This window comes from Gadus macrocephalus, chromosome 20, assembly GCF_031168955.1.
Source record: "Gadus macrocephalus chromosome 20, ASM3116895v1".
Lineage (NCBI taxonomy): Eukaryota > Metazoa > Chordata > Actinopteri > Gadiformes > Gadidae > Gadus > Gadus macrocephalus.
Genome location: NC_082401.1, coordinates 16,304,039 through 16,328,560, shown reverse-complemented (window position 1 = coordinate 16,328,560; position 24,522 = coordinate 16,304,039). Strand labels below are relative to the sequence as shown.

At 40.7% G+C, this 24,522-nt stretch overlaps 1 protein-coding gene across 3 annotated transcripts; it reads left to right on the top strand.

The window, feature by feature from the left end:
- Nucleotides 1-6,422: 6,422 nt before the first annotated feature.
- Nucleotides 6,423-14,399, top strand: sec22a (SEC22 homolog A, vesicle trafficking protein). 3 transcript variants are annotated; one of them, XM_060040829.1, is made up of 8 exons: nt 6,440-6,625; nt 7,039-7,219; nt 7,360-7,558; nt 8,738-8,901; nt 9,825-10,004; nt 11,577-11,695; nt 12,103-12,168; nt 12,848-14,399. In XM_060040829.1, the coding sequence occupies exons 3-8, from the start codon at nt 7,377-7,379 to the stop codon at nt 13,046-13,048; spliced, it is 912 nt and encodes a 303-aa protein (XP_059896812.1). In that variant the 5' UTR covers nt 6,440-6,625; nt 7,039-7,219; nt 7,360-7,376; the 3' UTR covers nt 13,049-14,399. The 3 variants fall into 3 exon arrangements, with proteins under 3 accessions (XP_059896813.1, XP_059896814.1, XP_059896812.1); XM_060040830.1 differs by lacking the exon at nt 7,039-7,219 and having other exon boundaries at nt 6,423-6,559; XM_060040831.1 differs by lacking the exon at nt 7,039-7,219 and having other exon boundaries at nt 6,437-6,625.
- Nucleotides 14,400-24,522: the final 10,123 nt, after the last annotated feature.

Below are 24,522 nucleotides of genomic sequence, written 5' to 3'. Positions count from 1 at the left end.
TGGAGGGCTACCCCACCTTCATCCACTTCAACTACGGCAAGTTTGCCGAAAAATACAACGGAGACCGTGGGGTAAGCCACTTTCTTTTCCTTTTTTAGTAAGTTTAGTAAGTTAAGTGAGGTTCGCCAGGGAGAATGACATGACACGCCACATGACTTTGACTGCAGAACGCAATAGAAACCTGTGAGGCTTTTTACCAGCTGAAACCAGACTGTGTTTTAGGGCACTAGGGGGTTGAGCTATCTAAAGACGCTCTCTACCAGCTGAAACCATCCTGTGGTTAGGGCACTAGGGGATTGAGCTATCTAAAGACGGTCTCTACCAGCTGAAACCAGACTGTGTTTTAGGGCACTAGGGGGTTGAGCTATCTAAAGACGCTCTCTACCAGCTGAAACCAGCCTGTGGTTAGGGCACTAGGGGGTTGAGCTATCTAAAGACGGTCTCTACCAGCTGAAACCAGCCTGTGGTTAGGGCACTAGGGGATTATTCGAAAGAGGCTCTCTCAAGCCGTATTAGCTGTGTGGGTTGAGAGATCTGAAGAGGCTATCTGCCAGCCAAATTGTATCGACAGCGATATATTGTTTCACCTTCTCATGACAAATGTACTGACTGTAAGTCGACTGATTTTGGGGGTTTTCGCTTCCCTTCTCTTTGCCGTATATGAACCTCTCAAACCGTCAAAACCCGCAGACGAAGGCTAATGTGTGACGAGAGTGCACACATGAGCTCACACTGTTCCTCGTCATAAGGGAAACCCTGTCGTTGTCCGCCGATATTTACATATCACAGACACTCTCTCGCCCCGTTATGGCTGTACATTCGCTGACTAAGAAGACGAAATCCGACCGACAGATGTGTTCACGCTCTCTAACCGTCAGGCTTCATAGCAGAACAAAGACCTCTGCGGTGTCCTCTTTGTTCCCACAGGAAGCGGGCTTCACTGGGTTCATGCGCAGCCTGAGAAGCCGAGACCAGGAGAAGATGAAGCGCAGAGAGGAGCTCTAGGATTGGTTACTGGTAGAGGGCGGGGGTGGGGGTGGGGGCGGGGGCGGAGCTTGTCATTGCACTGTGACCCCTTCACCTGGCAGGGCCCCCCCGATCAGCACTGACGTGGGAGACTTGACGACCTCAGTGAAGGTTTACTTTTTATTTTTTATTATTCTAGCATGGTGATCATCGTTTGTGAAAACGCCGACGACCAAGTACATGCAGTGTGGCCGGCCCCTCGAGATGTTTTAATGAGAGAGACATGCAAACAAAACTGTTTTTTCTGTCCACAGATACTGTGACTGCATATGTAAAAAAGAAAAAAAAGGAAAAAAAAAGGCTATACCTTATACTGTATCTATGCAATCCTGACCCCCCCCCCTTCACAGACTTTGGGTTCGTGGGGGTCTGGGGAAGTGGGTGTTTTTGTCCGTGCCAGTGAGAGGTAGTAAGAGTTACCCCAAGTTTAAAGCGATGACCATTCATATTGTGTAGATGCCACCTGATGCGAACTATATAGCACTGTTCCCCACTCCGCCACGACGCTAACACGCACGGGCTGAGAGAATTATGCTGATCTAGATTATTGTACCTCTCTTCTGGTTCCAATATTTTTGTACAAAACTTTATGTCAGAATCCATAATCATTCTAGGATCCTCTGGAGCTACAATCACAGATCAATACATGCTGGCGTGGCCTCAACCTGTTAAGGGCCGATCCATGACTCGGGTAGGAAAATAAATAGCTCTGAAAGTGCTATGTCGGAGGTTGTTTAATTTTCTTAAACCGGTATGACTTTAGGGTTGGTTGGTGGACATTTTGTAAAGGTGCAGTTGCGCTTTGAGAAAAGTATATGAAAACCAAAAAATGAGGCCTTAAAATTAATAAAGTATTTACCGGTTGGCAGACAAATGAGCCAATCCAGAATCACTGTTCAAGTGTTCGGGGAGCATAGGTTATTTTTGAAGTTCCCTTCAATCAGCGGTCAAGGAAAAATATGTAGTGGGAAATATGAAATGTTAAAATCTCATGCCAAAAACAAGTATTGGTTTGGCCATCTGATATTTAGATGGCTCATATATTTTTAAACGCCCCTGGTTCATTCCATGCCCAATAAACATCACCGTGGACGTGCTTTTGCTGATGTCTCTGACGGGCTTAGTCTGGACCACATTTCCACAGACCCACATCGGGCGGCCTGGGATGTTTTCTGTTCAAGTCGCTGGGTCTCCTCATATCCGACCTCTGCTTTATACTTTGGAGATTCAGGGCACGGTTTTAATTAGGCCTGTCCCGTCCCATGATCTCGCTGCGTTTTCTACTCCCACTGAGCAATGCCAAAGAGCGATTGTGCAAGCAGAATACTTGGGAGAGCCCCACCTTTTCGGACCAAGGATGCTCCGACATTGCCTCCGTGCGGCCCTCCCTCTCTGCCTCTCTGCCGCTCTGTCCGTCTGTCCTACCACCACGGGGAGCTGTGACCCCGGGTCAGGTTTCGCCATGCGTTTCTCGCCATGTGTATTAACAGTCATTGTAGTTTCCCTTGCGCTCCCTTCCTCTGAGTCCGTCAGTGCAGTGGATACCATCTCCCAGCCATTACTGTTACCGATGTGGCGCCTTCTTTAAAGCTGCGTGGGCAGCGCCCAGATTTAAGCTGCCATGAATATTTTAAAGGCTTATCTGGAGCACAACTTGTGTTTTATTATTCAATACTTTGGATTTCTCTCATTATGAAATAGGGTTCTCAGGGACAGCGAAACACAATTAAAGGGAACTAAGTTAGATTGTGAGTAGCATTCCGGCCAGACGCTTTTGGAGCTCGTAGTTTTGAGTGAGATGAACGATTGTTTACATTTAAATTCCCAGAGGAGAAGACCGGGGCGGGGGAGAATAAAAAAATTGGTTGAGTGGTCCACTTCCACGGTTCCCTATACCCTGTTACAACAAGATGCATGGACATGTGTTGGTTCAACGGAGGGGGACAAAGGGAAAAATGATCACCATTTATTAAACCTTGACATTAATGGGCTAGTTCCAAATAAGGTCGTCTCCAGATTAACTTCTGGCTGACACCGAGCGGTAATTTAGTTTTGTTCAGTGATCAATATGAATTTTGCATTTGTTGGGAGTATGCAGAAGCAGGGCCTGCTGACACATCCGTTTGAACACTGCTTTAGAGAATCGGCTGTTGACGTTTTTCACTGTATCTAGCTGTAACGCTCTTACGTAGACACCATGGTTTTTAACCGTATGTTTCATGTGCTTTATTCGTTATGGCCTGTAAAAAGATGTGACCATGTTCCACACATCATGTTCATGTTCCATATCATGTGGGGGGGGGGAGGGGAGGGGATTTAATCACACTAATGCCAAGAAGTCATTGTTGCCTTTTGTTGATTGATCGGTCCCCAGCCACATGTAACAATAACAATAAGTTGACATGAATGAGATTTGAAAAAAAATAATAAAATCATACATTTCCAAAAAGTGTCACTTATCACTCATGTTGATGATTGTCAAGATGTCTGTGTCCCAGTGTTATTTAAAATAAATGGCTTACAAATTTGTATAACGAATATCATCACACGCAAACAAATGGAACAGAGAACTTAATGGTCTGCATTTAATCCCCAGACAATGGCTCACTCAGCACATGAAAACATTTGTAAACTGACATGCCCTAAATACTGATCTGTGCTCAGAGTTTTAAATCCATCATTCCAGATGGGCTTATTGGCTAAACCTAATCCTGTGGCCAGTCGACATCAACCATCATGAAAGCCATTGTATGTATTGTTGAAATATTGACACGAAAACAACTGGATAGAGAATTACACTTAAAACAACAGTGCTGGGCCTGGATGTGGGTTAATATGAAGGCCTTCTTAGTAAATATTTCATGTTTCTTAATTTGATCCGGAGCCTTTGAGAAGCATTGTTTCCAGTGAGTCTGGTTTCTGGTTGATGTAAGGCAGGCAAGGTATGTCATGCTGGCAAGCAGACTGTAGAGATTAGGATGTGTCTGACATTTAACTGAAGCAAAAATTGTGGATGCCCACAAATACATATTTTATTCAGATTTTCAACTGACAACCACCAGACCACAAATATCATGTTTTTCTCAAGGCTTCCTCTGTGGAAGCCTTTATTTTGTCCATGAGTTCAGTGTTCAGGTCTCTAACCAGGATAACTGGAGCTTAAGAGTTTGAGTATGTAAGGTTGTTCATACAAAGTCTAGGCTTTTATTTTTGTAACAAGGTTTGTGTCTACTTAACCCAACCTTTTGTGGGGGTAATTGTCATTTTGTGTCTCCATCTCCTTGACCGTTCTGTGCAACCTGAGATTTATTGGTATCTTCAGGTTTTACTGTTCAGTGGTTACATTTTTTTTATTTTGCCTTCTTTCTCACCAGAGATCCCATATGAATGGCATCCTCTTTTGTATGTTTTGAAGTCAATCTTTCTTCCACAACGCATTGATTCCACACCCTGTTATTTGACTGTGGTTGGATGACAAGCCTCATAGGCTATTCAGCAGCCTGCCTACGCATGCCACAAATTGCTCTAAACAACTCAACTCAAAGAAAGAAATCGAAGCAAAAGTATCCTCATGGGACGGATAAAGATTTTCCCTCTGCCTTTTCTCAAGAGACGACCAGTCAAAATGATTTAAACCGCCATGCTTAAACATCTCTATGCTCACACCCGGAAAAACTTGGTGAAGATGTCGCTCAGGGTTCAATACATCTTGTCTCTATGATGAATAATAAAATAAATCACTTGAATATACTTTTGTGAATTTAACCTTGCTAATATGTTTATTGATTGCGTCTTTGTTCCAACTTCTTAGAACAACCCGTTTGCTTGGTTTTAACCCCAGATTATACAACATCTCTTGAATAGTGTGGATTGATTTTGTCTTCATCAGTCGATTAGGGTTGAAACATCCTTCAGGTTAAAGACCTTTAAAGGTTTGAGATATTGAGTGTTATTTGGCGCTGACCAGCCAATGCTGATACAGTAGGATAAACCGTTTTAGAGAAGAGCTGTCCTCAGCAGTATGGACATTTAGAACAATGGAGCTGGAAGAATGAGGCTGTTTTGCTGAAATTACATTAGGAAAAATGTTATGGATGGTAGCAAGGCATAATATGGAGCATATAAATATGGTATATTATAAAAATGTACTATTGCACGATGCATAGCGTACTATTTGTGTCGTGACGTTAAACATGGCTTCGAGTCTTCCCAAAGCACCTGTGGCAGGTATTTATTATACTGGAACATCATTGCAATTAGAATAACTACTGGTGTGCTCTGTCTGGAGGCAGGATAAAAGTGCAAGCCAGAGTGTGGTCATTTGTAATAAAAGTCCAACAGCACGACAAAAGCCACCAGGCAGCGATAAAAGTCAATAGTCAAAATTGGTTTGACAACGTTGAGGTTAAAATTGTAATAATATAAATTGTAGAAGAAAAACACATAGGAAAAAGAACAGTGCCTGAAGTGTATAGAAAACAGATGGGTTATACATGGGAGTGCAGAAATGAGTATTGAGAACATAGGAGGAGGATTAATAGGCTAATAACAAAAGTTATTGTTGCCATTCGAAAAGCTATAGGGAATTTGGAGTTTAAAGTTTTGTTATTGAATGTTTCTCATGCAAAATATGTTTCCCGTTCTCACAAGAATATAAACACAAGTACTGAAGTAAAAACAAATACCCCCAAAATAATTATAGAAAAGTGTTGAAAGTAACTATATAAAATAAAATAAAATCCACCGTGAATGTAACTCACCTATCTCATACCTATCTAATTTTACCAATAAACCATCCCATGTGGACACCTGGCCATTCGTCAAGATGACATCAATGGCAGAGATCCGACATCCAACTCCCAGCTTTATTTATCTCTCGCTTTCATATCCCTCAAGCCCTCTCCCTCAAGCGTTCTCCCGCTGTCCCTCAAATCACTCACACACACATATTGCCTTTGGCGAGAATTCCCATTTGGAGATTGCACGGGTGTGCGTAAAGGATGTGTCAAAATAAAACCTGCATGTAGACAGCAAACATCTCTATTTAGATATGAATGGAGTGATACGGTTTTTTAAGGCTGGGGAAAGAACAGTTTTAAAAATATATCTTTACATAGTATGTTTGTTCTTAGAAACTGCATGATGTAGGCCTACCATTGATATGAAATCTCACCTAATGTTCAACTTTTTGTTAATGCTACATATCGTATTTCCCCCATTCTCCGCTGAAGCACTTTAAACCAATATTGCCGAAATGCTTATTGATTATGATTACCTTGATTAATGTTCAACACGTCTCCTTATTGTTGTTTTCTAATAAAACGAACTCACGTGAAGTGATGTGTGAGTGTTTTACATCTCTCATCAGACTACTTTGTAGCGTGGTGCTGATGAGAGCCTGTGCTACCCACAAGCCACCGCGCGAGAGCCACGTAAACCTACGGCGCTAGCGGAAGATACTGCTAGCCTAGCATTCCTGCCGATACCATGCTAGCTGCGTACAGAGGGCCATTCCTAAGTTAACGTGAATGATGCAAGTCTTAAAATAGTAATTAAAGTTAAACGGCTTTTCTTCCGACCTATGTGTCTCTCCCTACAGGTTTGCACATACTATTCATATTGCTTTTAGTACCCGCTAGCCCGCCCATGCTACCTCTAGTTAGCGAGCTGCACTTAACTTGCTTCCTCTTGAGCTGCTAACGCCTATCTATCTTCACTTCCTTGCGTGTCGCAAGTGATTTATACATTAATTGCTTTAATGTTACAAACAGTACCTTGCTTTAATGAATATAGTATTATTGTCTCAATGTAGAACGATCTATAAGCTTGTTAAATGTTAGCTACATCGCAACAGCCTTTGGCGTATTCGATTTGAATTGCATGACAATCTATATTATCTGGGTTCAACTTATGTTTGAGTATGTTTGATCATAACGTCGCCTTAATAGCTAGTTTTAGGGCATACATTACTGTTGTGATGACGTGTGTAACGCTATCGATTGGTTTCCCCAGCTCTGTCTTGGGAGCTATCCGAGGTTCTGATTGGAGATGTACAGAAGTGACGGACTTACTTCCATACAGATAGATAGATATACATGCATAGATACAGATATGCAAGCAGGAATGTGGATGGAGAGGACAACAGTAATTTGCTATATATCAGCTATCCCCGAGATAAACAGTTACACAAACTGTATGTTTCATTCAAGTCTTTAGAACAGATTCTTTATCGGCAAATCAAATACAACAGTCGTCTACTCTCAATTACAAAGCTTATTTATTTGCTAGTTGCTGGTTTACAATGTTATGACAATTTCCCCTTTCTTCCCTCAGAGTAAAACCACCTGAAGATGTCAATGGTGCTGTTTGCGTCAGTCGTAAGGGTCGGGGACGGCCTCCCACTCTCTGCGTCCACAGACTACGAACAGGACAAGGAGCTTCAGGAGACCAAGAAGCACCTCAAGGGCCTCTCCAAAAAGCTCGGACAGTTCCCTGACCGCTGCACAGTCAAGATCGGCCAGTTCAATGTCAAGTACGTCCTGGGCTGGGTTGGTGGTAAATGACAATAGATTTGCCACGGAACTGGAAAATTCTAATCATGTCTTGTACTCAAGCAGCATAATAAGTGGAATGGAGAACATAATGGGGTGCTATTAGAATCACTTGGGGTTTATTGCTTCTGAGATTACTACCGTATTTGAACTGCGCAGTAGGTGAAGCATATTTACAATTGTTTTGTCAGTCATACTAACATTTAGAATAGTTCTTATCGCTTTACAATTCTCAATGATCCAGTTGAATCCATTTCCACCATGCTTTCATGTTGAAAGGGTTGGTTTGCCGTGTAATTGAATAACATCTCAATAATAGATATCTTGGAACGACTCTTTCTCCTCACGGGGTGATTCTACAGTCTATGATTCCTCATTGAGTCATTTGCATTTTATTTCATGCAAATTAAAAATCTCAGGCAAACAGAAATGCTAAGGATGAAATGTCTAGGGATCTTGGCATTGCTTTGGAGGAGGTGATTGGTCACCTTTTAAAACAGCAGGGATCATTTTAAAAGAACAAATTACGGGGCCAGCTATCTGCAAGCAGGCCAGACACTAGTTGAATTCCAATCTGCCATAAATAAGTCATTGTTTTCAAGACGAGCCAACAGCTAATGAGGAGAAGAGCATCAGCCAGGTTGCATTGTTTTCAAGTGGCTATAGATTTGTTGCATCCCACACATATTGTGTAGGCTGGGGTTCTTACAAACGCTGTGAAACAGTGCAACCATTTATGTCAACACACTGATTGGTCTGCTACCTTTTCTTTTTTTCACTGCTGTTCAGTCTTCTGTACGTTGGCAGACACCGGAATATAAGCCTCATAGGCCCAATGAACCTGTTCGTTAGGCTTCAAGTTATTTCATAAGAGTTTCTGTGTAAGCTTTTGTGTATCCGTTGATATTCACATCCCCTGAGGCGTGCAATATGTCTACTGAATATAAAACAATTTGACCATTTCGATCCATAAAGGTCATCTGCTAAACTCCTAACAACCCTTGCAAAACACGAGAAATGGATATTGAACATGAAAAAGGGAAAATGTTTATTTATCCCCCACCATACATTTCATGTCGTCTTGTTGGTCTGCGGCACAAGTAGCACGTGTCAACGTGTTTTTAACTTTGCGTGGTCTTGCTCTGTGCTTTCCCCGTCAGCTTCACCAGCTCGCTGGGCGTAGGCTACCTGATGGTTTGCACAGAGAACTACCCCAGCGTGCTGGCCTTCTGCTACCTGGATGAGCTGCAGAAGGAGTTCATCGTCACCTACGACACCAAGCGCATCAACAGCGCCGTGAGGCCCTACTCCTTCATCGAGTTTGGTGAGTCCCGCCCCCCTACCTGCCACTCAAACTGTAGAGGGACTTGTAGGATGTAGAAGAGCTAATATGAAAATGGATTGTAACACATAAGATATATATATATATATATCTTTAAACAACAGTTAGTTCCGACCAAAAGACAAGAGGCATTCCATGAGTGCTGATATAGAGTATAACAGCCCTGGGACTTTTAACTATACATGCATGACTCCGCTTTACAGGTAGTGAATAACCGTTAATGTTATTAACTAGCTAGTGTGTTTATGTATTGCTTGGAAACGGTTCAATCCCAGTCCAGTTGCGGATCTGTTGGCGGAGCCAAATCAATGATTAAACAAATAAATCATAATCTATTGTTGCTTATGACTGTTAACTAATAAATGGTGATTGTAGAATTGTTGTATCAAAGCAATATCACACGACAGGGAGTGCTGTTGTCCTGAATATCAGCACGGCTGTGATTATCTTCGGCAATCGGCCTACGGCCTCGTACCTACGACCGAATCACAGCCGTGCTGATATTCATTACAACAGCACTCCCTGTCGTGTGATGTTGCTAAATATACATACGTTTATTTATTTTATTTATTTGAAATAACCAACTTAACGTAATTATGCTATCCTCTCCTAATCATGCTTATTTTGATTAAAAAAACATGTGTCTACTTAAACATTACAGTATATTACCTTTGCTGTAGATACCCACAGTACTGAACGTCTATACCAGTGATGTATATACCGAATCATCACCCAGCTCCATAATACGCAACAAAAACTCGCATGCGCTGCATATTCATCACAATAGAAGGGAATGCGCTCGCTCTATTGATGTGTGCAGTGATTTCTGCCCCGTTTGTGTGTGGGGACGACGTAGTTGTTGTGGTTGTCATCGCTGTGTGTTGACCGTGCCTCTGCCCGTCCAGACACCTTCATCCAGAAGACCAAGCAGCGCTACAACAGCCCGCGCTCGCTGTCCACCAAGATCAACCTCTCCGACATGCAGACGGAGATCCGGCTGCGGCCGCCCTACCAGCTCTCCCGCGAGGACCTGAGCTCCATCAACGGCTTCTCCCTGCACACGCCCTCCAAGTACAAGGGCATCGGTAGGGGCTCACAGCTCACAGAAACCCAACACCTGCACACACGACCGGGGCAGGAAAAACACGTGCGATAGGAGAGCAATGCAGAATAAGGCCGCTATATTATTTTTGTATATACGTGTGGCTCAGCAAAGCCGCACCAATCATTACATCTAGTGGATTTATCCGAAGCGACTTATAACAGTTCATATTCCTATTCACACACCGGTCCAACCATGCAAGGCGACAGCCAGCTCGTCGGGAGCAGTTAGGGTTGGGTTTCTTGCTCAGGGACACCTCGACACTCTGCTAGGAGGGTCCAGGGAACAAACTAGCAACCTTCCGGCTCCAAGCCAACCTGCTCTACATCATGTATGACGTCTTACTCGGTACTCCTTGAAGATTGACCTCACCAGTACCTCCACGCGAATGAGGCCTGCTTACGGCTATTATGCACAGTTGACAGATTAATGCAGAGGTTTCGATGGAATCCCTCCGCCGGTACGCTAGGGAGCATTGTATTGATCCAGGTATTGATGATTTGTTCATGTAGAAGGTATGGCAATGTCCTGTTCGAGGTCCATTTGAATACTCTGATTTGTAATACTAGCAGTGACGAGTAGTTAGTCTCGCAGGAATGTCGAAAAGCCACAAGATTACGGTTGTTTTTGTGCCGCTTAGTCATAGACGATTTAATTAGGCAACATTAGATGGAACGCTATTTATCAGATTCTTGCTGATATGATCCTTATCCCTTAAATTACAAAACCACAAGCTGCATCAGTCTGGTGTAATGCCCTTTAATTACCACTAATTAACATGAATTCACATTAAAGTGCGAGTGATCTTTTATTTTTTTATGTGTGAGCAAGTCTTCTGTGATCTCGAACATGGTAATCCATACCAATTAGTCATTGATTACCAAAAAAAACGAGTGCAAAACCTATGTCTTCCTTCCGCCAACCAGTTTGTGAACGTTTTACTCTGCTCTGAATTCAAGTCCCATTCCTTTATTGTACCCTCTCGCCGTGGATGTCCCTTTGTCGTGACGTCGAAATGCCTCCGAAAAGGCAGTCCGACATCAGGACAAAAGGACACAGATGTGTCCGCTCTGATGCACGGATGTGTGGGGCTCCTTCTGGGCAGTGGTTGATGTGGATGGCAGTGTCCGAGAAAGGGTCAAGCTTCCCGAAACCCTTGAGTATGACACCACGGTGTGCGGTCCACAGCATCGCTCATTATAACGCTCATAGGACGCTACTAGCTTCTAAAAGTATCACAAGGTGGCCGGGAGCTACAACCATGAGAGTTCCTTCCTTGAACTCTCAGCCCAGAAGGCTTTTCTATTACCTCTTACTGTTGGAACTCGAGTTCAAACAAGGGTTTCACTTAAACTTTGACCACACTCAAACCTTAACATATTTAAACCCGGCAGCCGAATGGCCAGCAGACGGCCTGTCGGAATGCGTGTTGTCTCCGCAGCGGTGCCCCAGGGAGGAAGACGTGTGCGCTCCTGTGTGTTATTTCATCTCTCCATTGTAATGGTGTTTTGTGCTGACGGCGTGGTTCTCTCCCCCCCCCTCTCGCTGCTCCCAGCGCCCACTCAGATGCTGGATCCCGTGACCTTGCCGGGGATCGTGTCGTGCGTGCTCAGCGTCCTCTGCGGGGGGCTGAACCTGCTGCGAGGTGTCCACGCTATAGAGAGCATCCTGCAGGTGAGAGTCCCTGGGAGCCCCCCCCCTCCAAGAAGCCCTGATCTACCGCCCCGACTCGGTCTCCTCGTCTGTTTACAGCGATTTATTTACTCTCCGCTCCGAGGCGGTTCTGCGTTGTCTTTGAGGCACTAGAATCACGTTGGGTATAGTAATGGTGTTCCCTTACAAAAGGTGAACGCAATAGGGGTGAATACATAGCAAGTATATGTTCTATTATTTGTGGTGCATGGTGTCTCTGTTGTGAACACAATGGAGACACGGAAGTGGATTGCTTATTTGCCTAAAGGCAAATCTAGAAGCAAGAATCACACAAAGGAGCTCCTCCCTGCGTTGCTGTGTGCGCCATGTGAAAGAACTCGCTGGTTTGAGCTGAAGAAAATAACACTTTTCCTCTTGCTTCTCTCCAGAACGATGACGAAGACTTTAATTACGTGATTGCCTTCTTCCTGGGCACGGCCGCCTGCCTCTATCAGGTGAGTGATGGCCAGTGGGCCAATGACGGGCTGCTCTTGAACACGCGGGACTCTGCAGCTTGTCAGCAGGAAGCCCGTCAGCAGAGGTCATTAATTTCCACATGAAGGGTTGCTTTTTTTTTTTCTAGTTTTAATTGATGGTCTGGTGGATTGAGTTGTCAGGGCAGGGTTGACGTTTTTACTGAGCAGACTGAACAAACCTAGCGAAAGAACGTCTGCTCCTGGTTGTCGTCCACAAAGCCCTCATCGAGCGATGGTTTTGGACCGATCCTGGCCTAGAAATGTGGTATTCCTATGTGTGGCTAAAGTCTGGTATGCTATTTTCTTTCTCCGCCAACTTTTCTAATGTTGTGAAATCAAAGCAGCTCTATATTGCTATTTAGGTGATCGGCCACAGAAGGCTAGTTTTTAAGAAGGTAGATATTAAAATAGTGTTATATTGGAAACAAACAATTGATCATTTATCTTTCCATTTATTCATATTTCACAGTTAAGAAATGTGCTAGCCCTATATTCATATTCACTTTTGAATGAAAGAGTAGAAAAACCTGGCAATTTCGGATCGGAAGATACTTAAGGCTGCCCCGTGTTATCTGATCGGAAACTAAAAGGTGGTGTGGTGCCATCCCTCAGCCTCATCCCTCATCCTCTGTCCCTCCCGTCCCCCACTCCACTGCAGTGTTACCTGTTTGCCTACTTCTCCATCTGGCGGACCAGCAAGAGCTTCCTGGCGCTGGGCCTCATCTGCCTGAGCAACATGTACCTGTCCGGGCTGAGGAACGTGTGGCAGATCCTCTTCCACATTGCGGTGGGCGCCTTCATGACTCTGCAGGTCTGGCTGCGACAGCCGCTGGGCAAGGCACCGGACTACAACGTCTGACCGAGGGAGGACCGTAAAAGAACTGACACAAAAACTGGGGGGGAAACTTTTCCCGCGCATATCCTGGAAGTGCGGCAACAGCCCCCACTCCCCCCCCTCCCCCTCCCAGCAGAAGAAGAAGACCCCGACCCCCAGAACAACGAACATCCAAAGCTTTGCTGCCGCTGATCCTCTTGAGGTCGTGAGGCCCCACTAAGATGGAGCTGAAGCGGACGGAGAGACCACGACTGAAACCTAGCTGCTGCTGCTGCTTCTCCTAAGGGCACCCGGCACACGAGGCCGGTGTCAGTGCAGACGGAGAGACCACGATGAACTCTAATGCTGCCAATTCCTAACAACAGCCTTCAGCCATCTCAGCCCAGTGTAGTCCGGCAGGAAGCCCAGCTCCAGAACCGCCACCCCCTCCCTCCCTCCCTCCCTCCCTCCCTGCCCGGTCGACACACGATGCGTACGGACTGGAGGGTCGTATGTCATGGCTTTGAACTATGCAATGCAGACTCACGCGTTGAGCTTGTTCTTCTCTGAACACGGGCCTCCTTCTCCCTCCCCATCATAACAACGTGATTGTCAATTGCCCCCCAAATGTCTTATTTGCAGATCTATTATTCTGCTATTTATTTGACTGATTGTGTATTGACTGGACAGTCTGGCTCTCTTTTATTTTATCGCCTTTATAAAATTGAAAATTTGAAATCTTATGAGTTGGGTTTGTGTGGGGATGAGCAGCATACTGATAATCTCAGAGGGTCTTGTGTTTTTAATGCACAGACGCAAACACATGCATCCATTGACGCCATGAAGCAGTGCCATGTGACGTGTCAATAAACATTTATGCATTAGCAAACCAGTGGATCACTTTTGACTTAAGATGACCATTTACTAGTCGCCGGCTTACTTTCCACACGGACATAACAGGGCGTTTTGTACAGACCTGCGTGTCCTGCTGGCATCACATCATCATACGTCAGTCTGGGGGCTGCGGCTGCTGCTCCTGATGACTCATCAAGGCAATTCTCTACAGAGAAGAAATCAAATGTTCTTGGATCGTGCAGCAAGCAGCGGCACCACACCTAGATGACCTAATGGCTTGCTTTTTAACAACATGCTTCTGATTGGATGGGCTCTTGAGAAACCAAAAAAAAAAAAAATACTTTGTTATTGACATGAGATGATTCTCCTTCACGCTCTCTTTCCCCGGCACGATCATAGTCTGAGGGGTAAAGGCAATTTAACTTTTGTTAAAATGTATTTGAATGTGTTTTTGAGCTAGGAGGTGCTCATGCATTCGATGTATTCTTCGTTGCCTAGTTCGTGATATGCACATTAATAAAGTCCGGGGCCGATACATTAACAGATCGTATCCTATTCATTCAGGACGCTGAATAATATCGGCACAGTTTATCATTTGAATATAAACGCCAGAGTAATGTGGCACTCTGCCACGATTCATGACGAAGTTATGACTTCCCAGAAACGTAATAAAATCCCTGTTCAGGTAACCAGAATGTCTTGTAGCATATATTTCTATATAAGTGAAGCATCAGCTGCAGCAAATAGCCACTATTGGAATAATAAACAAAGTTCTAGGGAACATTAGCAAAAGACATATTGTTTGCCAGGGCAGATCTAGCTTATTTTTTAAACAATAGTGCAGCAGAGGCTACAGGGAACGTATTATATTGTGGTTAGGAGAAATAATGATGTGTTTCAGACTCCTGGATCCTGATTGGTTTGTTTGTTAGAAGCCTGAAGCGATGCTATGGATAATGACATTGGATTTCACATAGCAGATAATGCTTTGGGTTTTTAGTCATACTAACATCTAAAAAGCTTTTTTGTTTGTTTTGTATAACAGGGAATTGCTACCATTTATCCAGATGTAAAACCCTTCCTCAGAAAAGCCACTACACTTAAGTATGTACTGTCCCCATAACCGAACAAAGAGCTGGCTGGAAATGGCCGTTAGGAGTGGCCTTCAATTCTGGTGAATCACTTTCAAAACTGAAGTCTATTTACTTTGGATTATTTCATTTATATTACAGTAATTTAGTGATTAGCCACACGTCAATCATTTACAGGGGGGGGGGGGGGTACACTACGGTTCAACAGCCAACCGTAGTGTTGGCACTTGAAAATGTAACAATGTCATGTGTAGGCAGGCCCGGTTCTACGGGGGTGCATAAGCATGCATTGCACCCCCAAAAAAAATGTTTGGACCCTCAATTGAAAAAAATAAAAAAAGATTTTTTATATAAATATGATACAAATAATAAAATACTTGCTCACAAAACAAATTGTAATGAAACTTGTGACAATTTCCATTAAATACCGTTGAGATATGATCATCCAACATCACTCTGACCGCTCAGTGGTGATCTATTTTTGTTGCCGGAAGCAATTTCATTCGTTTATATGATTAAATAAACAAACAAATCACAATCTATTGTCAATTATTATTATTAATAGTACATTTTACTAGTATAACCAGGGACGCGGGAAGTGGGGGTGCTTAGGGTGCTGCAGCACCCCCCCCCCTGGCGGCCTCTGGCTGTAACTGCAAGTTAGAAGGTCTTCTGAACAAATCAATACTTTTTTTTTATTTTATTTTTTTATCATACAACATGATTTTTCATTAAATTATTGACATCCACCCTTTTTATAATAATTATCATATTATCATTTCATTTAATTTAGAACATTGTCTGAGTAGGCTGACGTAGGCTATGACGCACAACGCAGAACTGTTGATAGCTGAATATCAGACAACTCGTATCTCTGGATGAAAATGAAGGCTTTCTTTTATTGTCACTTTCCTTTTAAACCTTTAGAAATAACCTCCTGAATCCTTGTTATAACGCTGTGTATAATCCCGGACCGCAACAGCTTGTCGGCATGTTGTTAGTGTGTGAAATTCAGCACAGTATCAGCCGAGTTGACTCAAATTTTCACATTGTTTACTTGCTGACGATTGTGAATAACAGTGGCTAGTTGGCAGAACTCTTTTTACACACCAGTAGAGTGTTTTTCAGAGCGGAGCCCTGAATGTGACGTCACCCGTCATCTCGTCTCTGTAAACAATGGATGTTGCGCAGCATTTATTATGACGTCATTATATAGACTCTCTCTCAGCACCCCCCCCCCCCCCCCCTTGGACTGTCTTCCCGCGTCCCTGGTGTTACCCCCTATGTTTTATTCGATACATTTCGACAGTGTTACCCCTTATGGGTTTTTCCCATGATGACTGATGAAAAACAACAGTGTTACCCCTTATATTCTATTTGACAAAGACAACAGTGTAACCCCTTGTGTTTTTTTCATGACGACCAATAAAAAACAACAGTGTTACCCCTTATGTTTTTATTCATGACGACTAATAAAAAACAAGTGTTACCCCTTATGTTTTTTTTCATGACGACCAATAAAAAAAGGAACAGTGTTACCCCTTATGTTTTTACATGAAGACCAACAGAAAACAACAGTGTCACCCCTCATGTTTCATTTGATAAAAACGACAGTGTTACCCCTTATATTTATTTCATTTTTTTTGCGGGGATCCGAACGTGAGCTGTTTAGAGTGTTACCCTCTGAACTTAACAATGCACCATCAAGAAAATGGATAACGTCATCACAAAGGTTATTCTTGACTTTAAAATTCGCTTGAAATAGAGATATGAGTCTTCCAACAGATGACATCAACCAGACTTGAACCCCGGTCGCCAGGGGGTTAGGCAGAGTAAACCCCACTGCACCACTGAGGCGATGACAATACACAATAATCAATCGTCAACAAAGAGGATATACATGACATTAAAATGTATGTGTGTATTTCTATTATTTCCCTTATGGTTTTTTTCATGACGACCAATAAAAAACGACAGTGTTACCCCTTATAAAATATTTGACAAAGACAACAGTGTTACCCTTAGTTTTTTTTCATGACGACCAATAAAAAAACAAATTGTTACCCCTTATGCTTTTTTTCATGATGACCAATAAAAAACAACAGTGTTACCCATTATGTTGTTTTTCATGACGACCAATAAAAAACAACAGTGTTACCCCTTATGTTTTTTTTCATGACGACCAATAAAAAACAACAGTGTTACCCCTTATGTTTTTTTTCATGACGACCAATAAAAAACAACAGTGTTACCCCTTATGTTTTTTTCATGATGACCAATAAAAAACAACAGTGTTACCCCTTATGTTGTTTTTCATGACGACCAATAAAAAACAAAATTGTTACCCCTTATGGTTTTTTTCATGACGACCAACAAAAAACTACAGTGTTGCCCCTTATGTTTTTTTTCATGACGACCAATAAAAAAAGGAACAGTGTTACCCCTTATGTTTTTACATGACGACCAACAGAAAACAACAGTGTCACCCCTCATGTTTCATTTGATAAAAACGACAGTGTTACCCCTTATAAAATATTTGACAAAGACAACAGTGTTACCCTTAGTTTTTTTTCATGACGACCAATAAAAAACCAAATTGTTACCCCTTATGTTTTTTTTCATGACGACCGAAGAAAAACAACAGTGTTACCCCCTATGTTTTATTTGATCAATATCGACAGTGTTACCCCTTATGTTTATTTCAAGAAGGCCGATAAAAAACGACAGTTACCTCTCATGTTTTTTCCATGTTGACCAATAAAAAACAACAGTGGTACCCCTGTCAACGTTTTTGCAGGGATCTGAACATGAGCTGTTTCGAGTGATAACCACCGAACTTAACAATGCACCATCAAGACACCGGTTAAAGACATCATAAAGGTTATACTTGACTTTATAATTCGCATGAAATAGAGATTAGAGTCTTCCAACAGAGCTCATCAACCGGACTTGAATCCCGGTCTCCAGGGGGTTAGGCAGAGTGCACTCCACTGCACCACTGAGGCGATGACAATACACTTCAATCAATCATCAATAAAGAGGATATACATGACATTAAAATGTATGTATGTATTTCTATTATTTCCCTCATGTTTTTTTTCATGACGACCAATAAAAAACAACGGTGTTACCCATTATGTTTTTTTTCATGACGACCAATAAAAAACAACAGTGTTACCCCTTATGTTTTTATACGTGACGACCAACAAAAAACAACAGTGTCACCCCTCATGTTTCATTTGATAAAAACTAGTGTTACCCCCTATGTTTTAATTGATAAATATCGACAGTGTTACCCCTTGTGTTTTTTTTCATGAAGACCAAAGAAAAACAACAGTGTCACCCCCTATGTTTTATTTGATAAATATCAACAGCGTTACCCCTTATATTTATTTCATTTTTTTTGCGGGGATCCGAACGTGAGCTGTTTAGAGTGTTAACCTCTGAACTTAACAATGCACCATCAAGAAAACGGATAACGTCATCAAAAAGGTTATTCTTGACTTTAAAATTCGCTTGAAATAGAGATATGAGTCTTCCAACAGATGACATCAACCAGACTTGAACCCCGGTCGCCAGGGGGTTAGGCAGAGTAAACCCCACTGCACCACTGAGGCGATGAAAATACACAATAATCAATCGTCAACAAAGAGGATATACATGACATTAAAATGTATGTGTGTATTTCTATTATTTCCCTTATGTTTTTTTTCATGACGACCAATAAAAAACGAGTGTTACCCCTTATAAAATATTTGACAAAGACAACAGTGTTACCCTTAGTTTTTTTTCATGACGACCAATAAAAAACCAAATTGTTACCCCTTATGCTTTTTTTCATGATGACCAATAAAAAACAACAGTGTTACCCCTTATGTTGTTTTTCATGACGACCAATAAAAAACAACAGTGTTACCCCTTATGTTTTTTTTCATGACGACCAATAAAAAACAACAGTGTTACCCCTTATGTTTTTTTTCATGACGACCAATAAAAAACGAGTGTTACCCCTTATAAAATATTTGACAAAGACAACAGTGTTACCCTTAGTTTTTTTTCATGACGACCAATAAAAAACCAAATTGTTACCCCTTATGCTTTTTTTCATGATGACCAATAAAAAACAACAGTGTTACCCCTTATGTTGTTTTTCATGACGACCAATAAAAAACAACAGTGTTACCCCTTATGTTTTTTTTCATGACGACCAATAAAAAACAACAGTGTTACCCCTTATGTTTTTTTTCATGACGACCAATAAAAAACAACAGTGTTACCCCTTATGTTGTTTTTCATGACGACCAATAAAAAACAACATTGTTACCCCTTATGGTTTTTTTCATGACGACCAACAAAAAACTACAATGTTGCCACTTATGTTTTTTTTCATGACGACCAATAAAAAACAACAGTGTTACCCCTTGTTTTTTTTCATGACGACCAATTATAAAACAACAGTATTACCCCTTATGTTTTCTTTCATGACGACCTATAAGAAACAACAGTCTTACCCCTTATGTTTTTTTTCATGACGACCAATAAAAACGACAGTGTTACCCCTTATGGTTTTTTTCATGACGACCAACAAAAAACTACAGTGTTGCCCCTTATGTTTTTTTTCATGACGACCAATAAAAAACAACAGTGTTACCTCTTATGTTTTTTTTCATGACGACCAATTATAAAACAACAGTGTTACCCCTTTTGTTTTCTTTCATGACGACAAATAAAAAACAGCAGTCGTACCCCTTATGTTTTTTTTCATGACGACCAATAATAACGACAGTGTTACCCCTTACGTTTTTTTTCATGACGACCAATAAAAAAAAGAACAGTGTTACCCCTTATGTTTTTATACATGACGACCAACAAAAAACAACAGTGTCACCCCTCATGTTTCATTTGATAAAAACGACAGTGTTACCCCCTACGTTTTAATTGATAAATATCGACAGTGTTACCCCTTGTGTTTTTTTTCATGAAGACCAAAGAAAAACAACAGTGTCACCCCCTATGTTTTATTTGATAAATATCAACAGTGTTACCCCTTATATTTATTTCATTTTTTTTGCGGGGATCCGAACGTGAGCTGTTTAGAGTGTTAACCTCTGAACTTAACAATGCACCATCAAGAAAACGGATAACGTCATCAAAAAGGTTATTCTTGACTTTAAAATTCGCTTGAAATAGAGATATGAGTCTTCCAACAGATGACATCAACCAGACTTGAACCCCGGTCACCAGGGGGTTAGGCAGAGTACACCCCACTGCACCACTGAGGCGTTGACAATACACAATAATCAATCGTCAACAAAGAGGATATACATGACATTAAAATGTATGCGTGTATTTCTATTATTTCCCTTATGATTTTTTTCATGACGACCAATAAAAAACGAGTGTTACCCCTTATAAAATATTTGACAAAGACAACAGTGTCACCCTTAGTTTTTTTTCATGACGACCAATAAAAAACCAAATTGTTACCCCTTATGCTTTTTTTCATGATGACCAATAAAAAACAACAGTGTTACCCCTTGTTGTTTTTCATGACGACCAATAAAAAACAACAGTGTTACCCCTTATGTTTTTTTTCATGACGACCAATAAAAAACAACAGTGTTACCCCTTATGTTTTTTTTCATGACGACCAATAAAAAACAACAGTGTTACCCCTTATGTTTTTTTCATGACGACCAATAAAAAACAACAGTGTTACCCCTTATGTTTTTTTTCATGACGACCAATAAAAAACAACAGTGTTACCCCTTATGGTTTTTTTCATGACGACCAACAAAAAACTACAGTGTTGCCCCTTATGTTTTTTTTCATGACGACCAATAAAAAAAGGAACAGTGTTACCCCTTATGTTTTTACATGACGACCAACAGAAAACAACAGTGTCACCCCTCATGTTTCATTTGATAAAAACGACAGTGTTACCCCTTATAAAATATTTGACAAAGACAACAGTGTTACCCTTAGTTTTTTTTCATGACGACCAATTAAAAACCAAATTGTTACCCCTTATGTTTTTTTTCATGACGACCGAAGAAAAACAACAGTGTTACCCCCTATGTTTTATTTGATCAATATCGACAGTGTTACCCCTTATGTTTATTTCAAGAAGGCCGATAAAAAACGACAGTTACCTCTCATGTTTTTTCCATGTTGACCAATAAAAAACAACAGTGGTACCCCTGTCGACGTTTTTCCAGGGATCTGAACATGAGCTGTTTCGAGTGATAACCACCGAACTTAACAATGCACCATCAAGACACCGGTTAAAGACATCATAAAGGTTATACTTGACTTTATAATTCGCATGAAATAGAGATTAGAGTCTTCCAACAGAGCTCATCAACCGGACTTGAATCCCGGTCTCCAGGGGGTTAGGCAGAGTGCACTCCACTGCACCACTGAGGCGATGACAATACACTTCAATCAATCATCAATAAAGAGGATATACATGACATTAAAATGTATGTATGTATTTCTATTATTTCCCTTATGTTTTTTTTCATGACGACCAATAAAAAACAACGGTGTTACCCATTATGTTTTTTTTCATGACGACCAATAAAAAACAACAGTGTTACCCCTTATGTTTTTATTCATGACGACTAATAAAAAACAAGTGTTACCCCTTATGTTTTTTTTCATGACGACCAATAAAAAAAGGAACAGTGTTACCCCTTATGTTTTTATACGTGACGACCAACAAAAAACAACAGTGTCACCCCTCATGTTTCATTTGATAAAAACGACAGTGTTACCCCCTATGTTTTAATTGATAAATATCGACAGTGTTACCCCATGTGTTTTTTTTCATGACGACCAACAAAAAACTACAATGTTGCCACTTATGTTTTTTTTCATGACGACCAATAAAAAACAACATTGTTACCCCTTATGGTTTTTTTCATGACGACCAACAAAAAACTACAATGTTGCCACTTATGTTTTTTTTCATGACGACCAATAAAAAACAACAGTGTTACCCCTTGTTTTTTTTCATGACGACCAATTATAAAACAACAGTGTTACCCCTTATGTTTTCTTTCATGACGACCAATAAAAAACAGCAGTCTTACCCCTTATGTTTTTTTTCATGACGACCAATAGAAACGACAGTGTTACCCCTTATGGTTTTTTTCATGACGACCAACAAAAAACTACAGTGTTGCCCCTTATGTTTTTTTTCATGACGACCAATAAAAAACAACAGTGTTACCCCTTATGTTTTTTTTCATGACGACCAATTATAAAACAACAGTGTTACCCCTTTTGTTTTCTTTCATGACGACAAATAAAAAACAGCAGTCTTACCCCTTATGTTTTTTTTCATGACGACCAATAATAACGACAGTGTTACCCCTTACGTTTTTTTTCATGACGACCAATAAAAAAAAGAACAGTGTTACCCCTTATGTTTTTATGCATGACGACCAACAAAAAACAACAGTGTCACCCCTCATGTTTCATTTGATAAAAACGACAGTGTTACCCCCTATGTTTTAATTGATAAATATCGACAGTGTTACCCCTTGTGTTTTTTTTCATGACGACCAACAAAAAACTACAATGTTGCCACTTATGTTTTTTTTCATGACGACCAATAAAAAACAACATTGTTACCCCTTATGGTTTTTTTCATGACGACCAACAAAAAACTACAATGTTGCCACTTATGTTTTTTTTCATGACGACCAATAAAAAACAACAGTGTTACCCCTTGTTTTTTTTCATGACGACCAATTATAAAACAACAGTGTTACCCCTTATGTTTTCTTTCATGACGACCAATAAAAAACAGCAGTCTTACCCCTTATGTTTTTTTTCATGACGACCAATAAAAACGACAGTGTTACCCCTTATGGTTTTTTTCATGACGACCAACAAAAAACTACAGTGTTGCCCCTTATGTTTTTTTTCATGACGACCAATAAAAAACAACAGTGTTACCCCTTATGTTTTTTTTCATGACGACCAATTATAAAACAACAGTGTTACCCCTTTTGTTTTCTTTCATGACGACAAATAAAAAACAGCAGTCTTACCCCTTATGTTTTTTTTCATGACGACCAATAATAACGACAGTGTTACCCCTTACGTTTTTTTTCATGACGACCAATAAAAAAAAGAACAGTGTTACCCCTTATGTTTTTATACATGACGACCAACAAAAAACAAGTGTCACCCCTCATGTTTCATTTGATAAAAACGACAGTGTTACCCCCTATGTTTTAATTGATAAATATCGACAGTGTTACCCCTTGTGTTTTTTTTCATGAAGACCAAAGAAAAACAACAGTGTCACCCCCTATGTTTTATTTGATAAATATCAACAGTGTTACCCCTTATATTTATTTCATTTTTTTTGCGGGGATCCGAACGTGAGCTGTTTAGAGTGTTAACCTCTGAACTTAACAATGCACCATCAAGAAAACGGATAACGTCATCAAAAAGGTTATTCTTGACTTTAAAATTCGCTTGAAATAGAGATATGAGTCTTCCAACAGATGACATCAACCAGACTTGAACCCCGGTCACCAGGGGGTTAGGCAGAGTAAACCCCACTGCACCACTGAGGCGATGACAATACACAATAATCAATCGTCAACAAAGAGGATATACATGACATTAAAATGTATGTGTGTATTTCTATTATTTCCCTTATGATTTTTTTCATGACGACCAATAAAAAACGAGTGTTACCCCTTATAAAATATTTGACAAAGACAACAGTGTTACCCTTATTTTTTTTTCATGACGACCAATAAAAAACCAAATTGTTACCCCTTATGCTTTTTTTCATGATGACCAATAAAAAACAACAGTGTTACCCCTTATGTTGTTTTTCATGACGACCAATAAAAAACAACAGTGTTACCCCTTATGTTTTTTTTCATGACGACCAATAAAAAACAACAGTGTTACCCCTTATGTTTTTTTTCATGACGACCAATAAAAAACAACAGTGTTACCCCTTATGTTTTTTTTCATGACGACCAATAAAAAACAACAGTGTTACCCCTTATGTTTTTTTTCATGACGACCAATAAAAAACAACAGTGTTACCCCTTATGTTTTTTTTCATGACGACCAATAAAAAACAACAGTGTTACCCCTTATGTTTTTTTTCATGACGACCAATAAAAAACAACAGTGTTACCCCTTATGTTGTTTTTCATGACGACCAATAAAAAACAACATTGTTACCCCTTATGGTTTTTTTCATGACGACCAACAAAAAACTACAATGTTGCCCCTTATGTTTTTTTTCATGACGACCAATAAAAAACAACAGTGTTACCCCTTGTTTTTTTTCATGACGACCAATTATAAAACAACAGTGTTACCCCTTATGTTTTCTTTCATGACCAATAAAAAACAGCAGTCTTACCCCTTATGTTTTTTTTCATGACGACCAATAAAAACGACAGTGTTACCCCTTATGTTTTTTTTCATGACGACCAACAAAAAACTACAGTGTTGCCCCTTATGTTTTTTTTCATGACGACCAATAAAAAACAACAGTGTTACCCCTTATGTTTTTTTTCATGACGACCA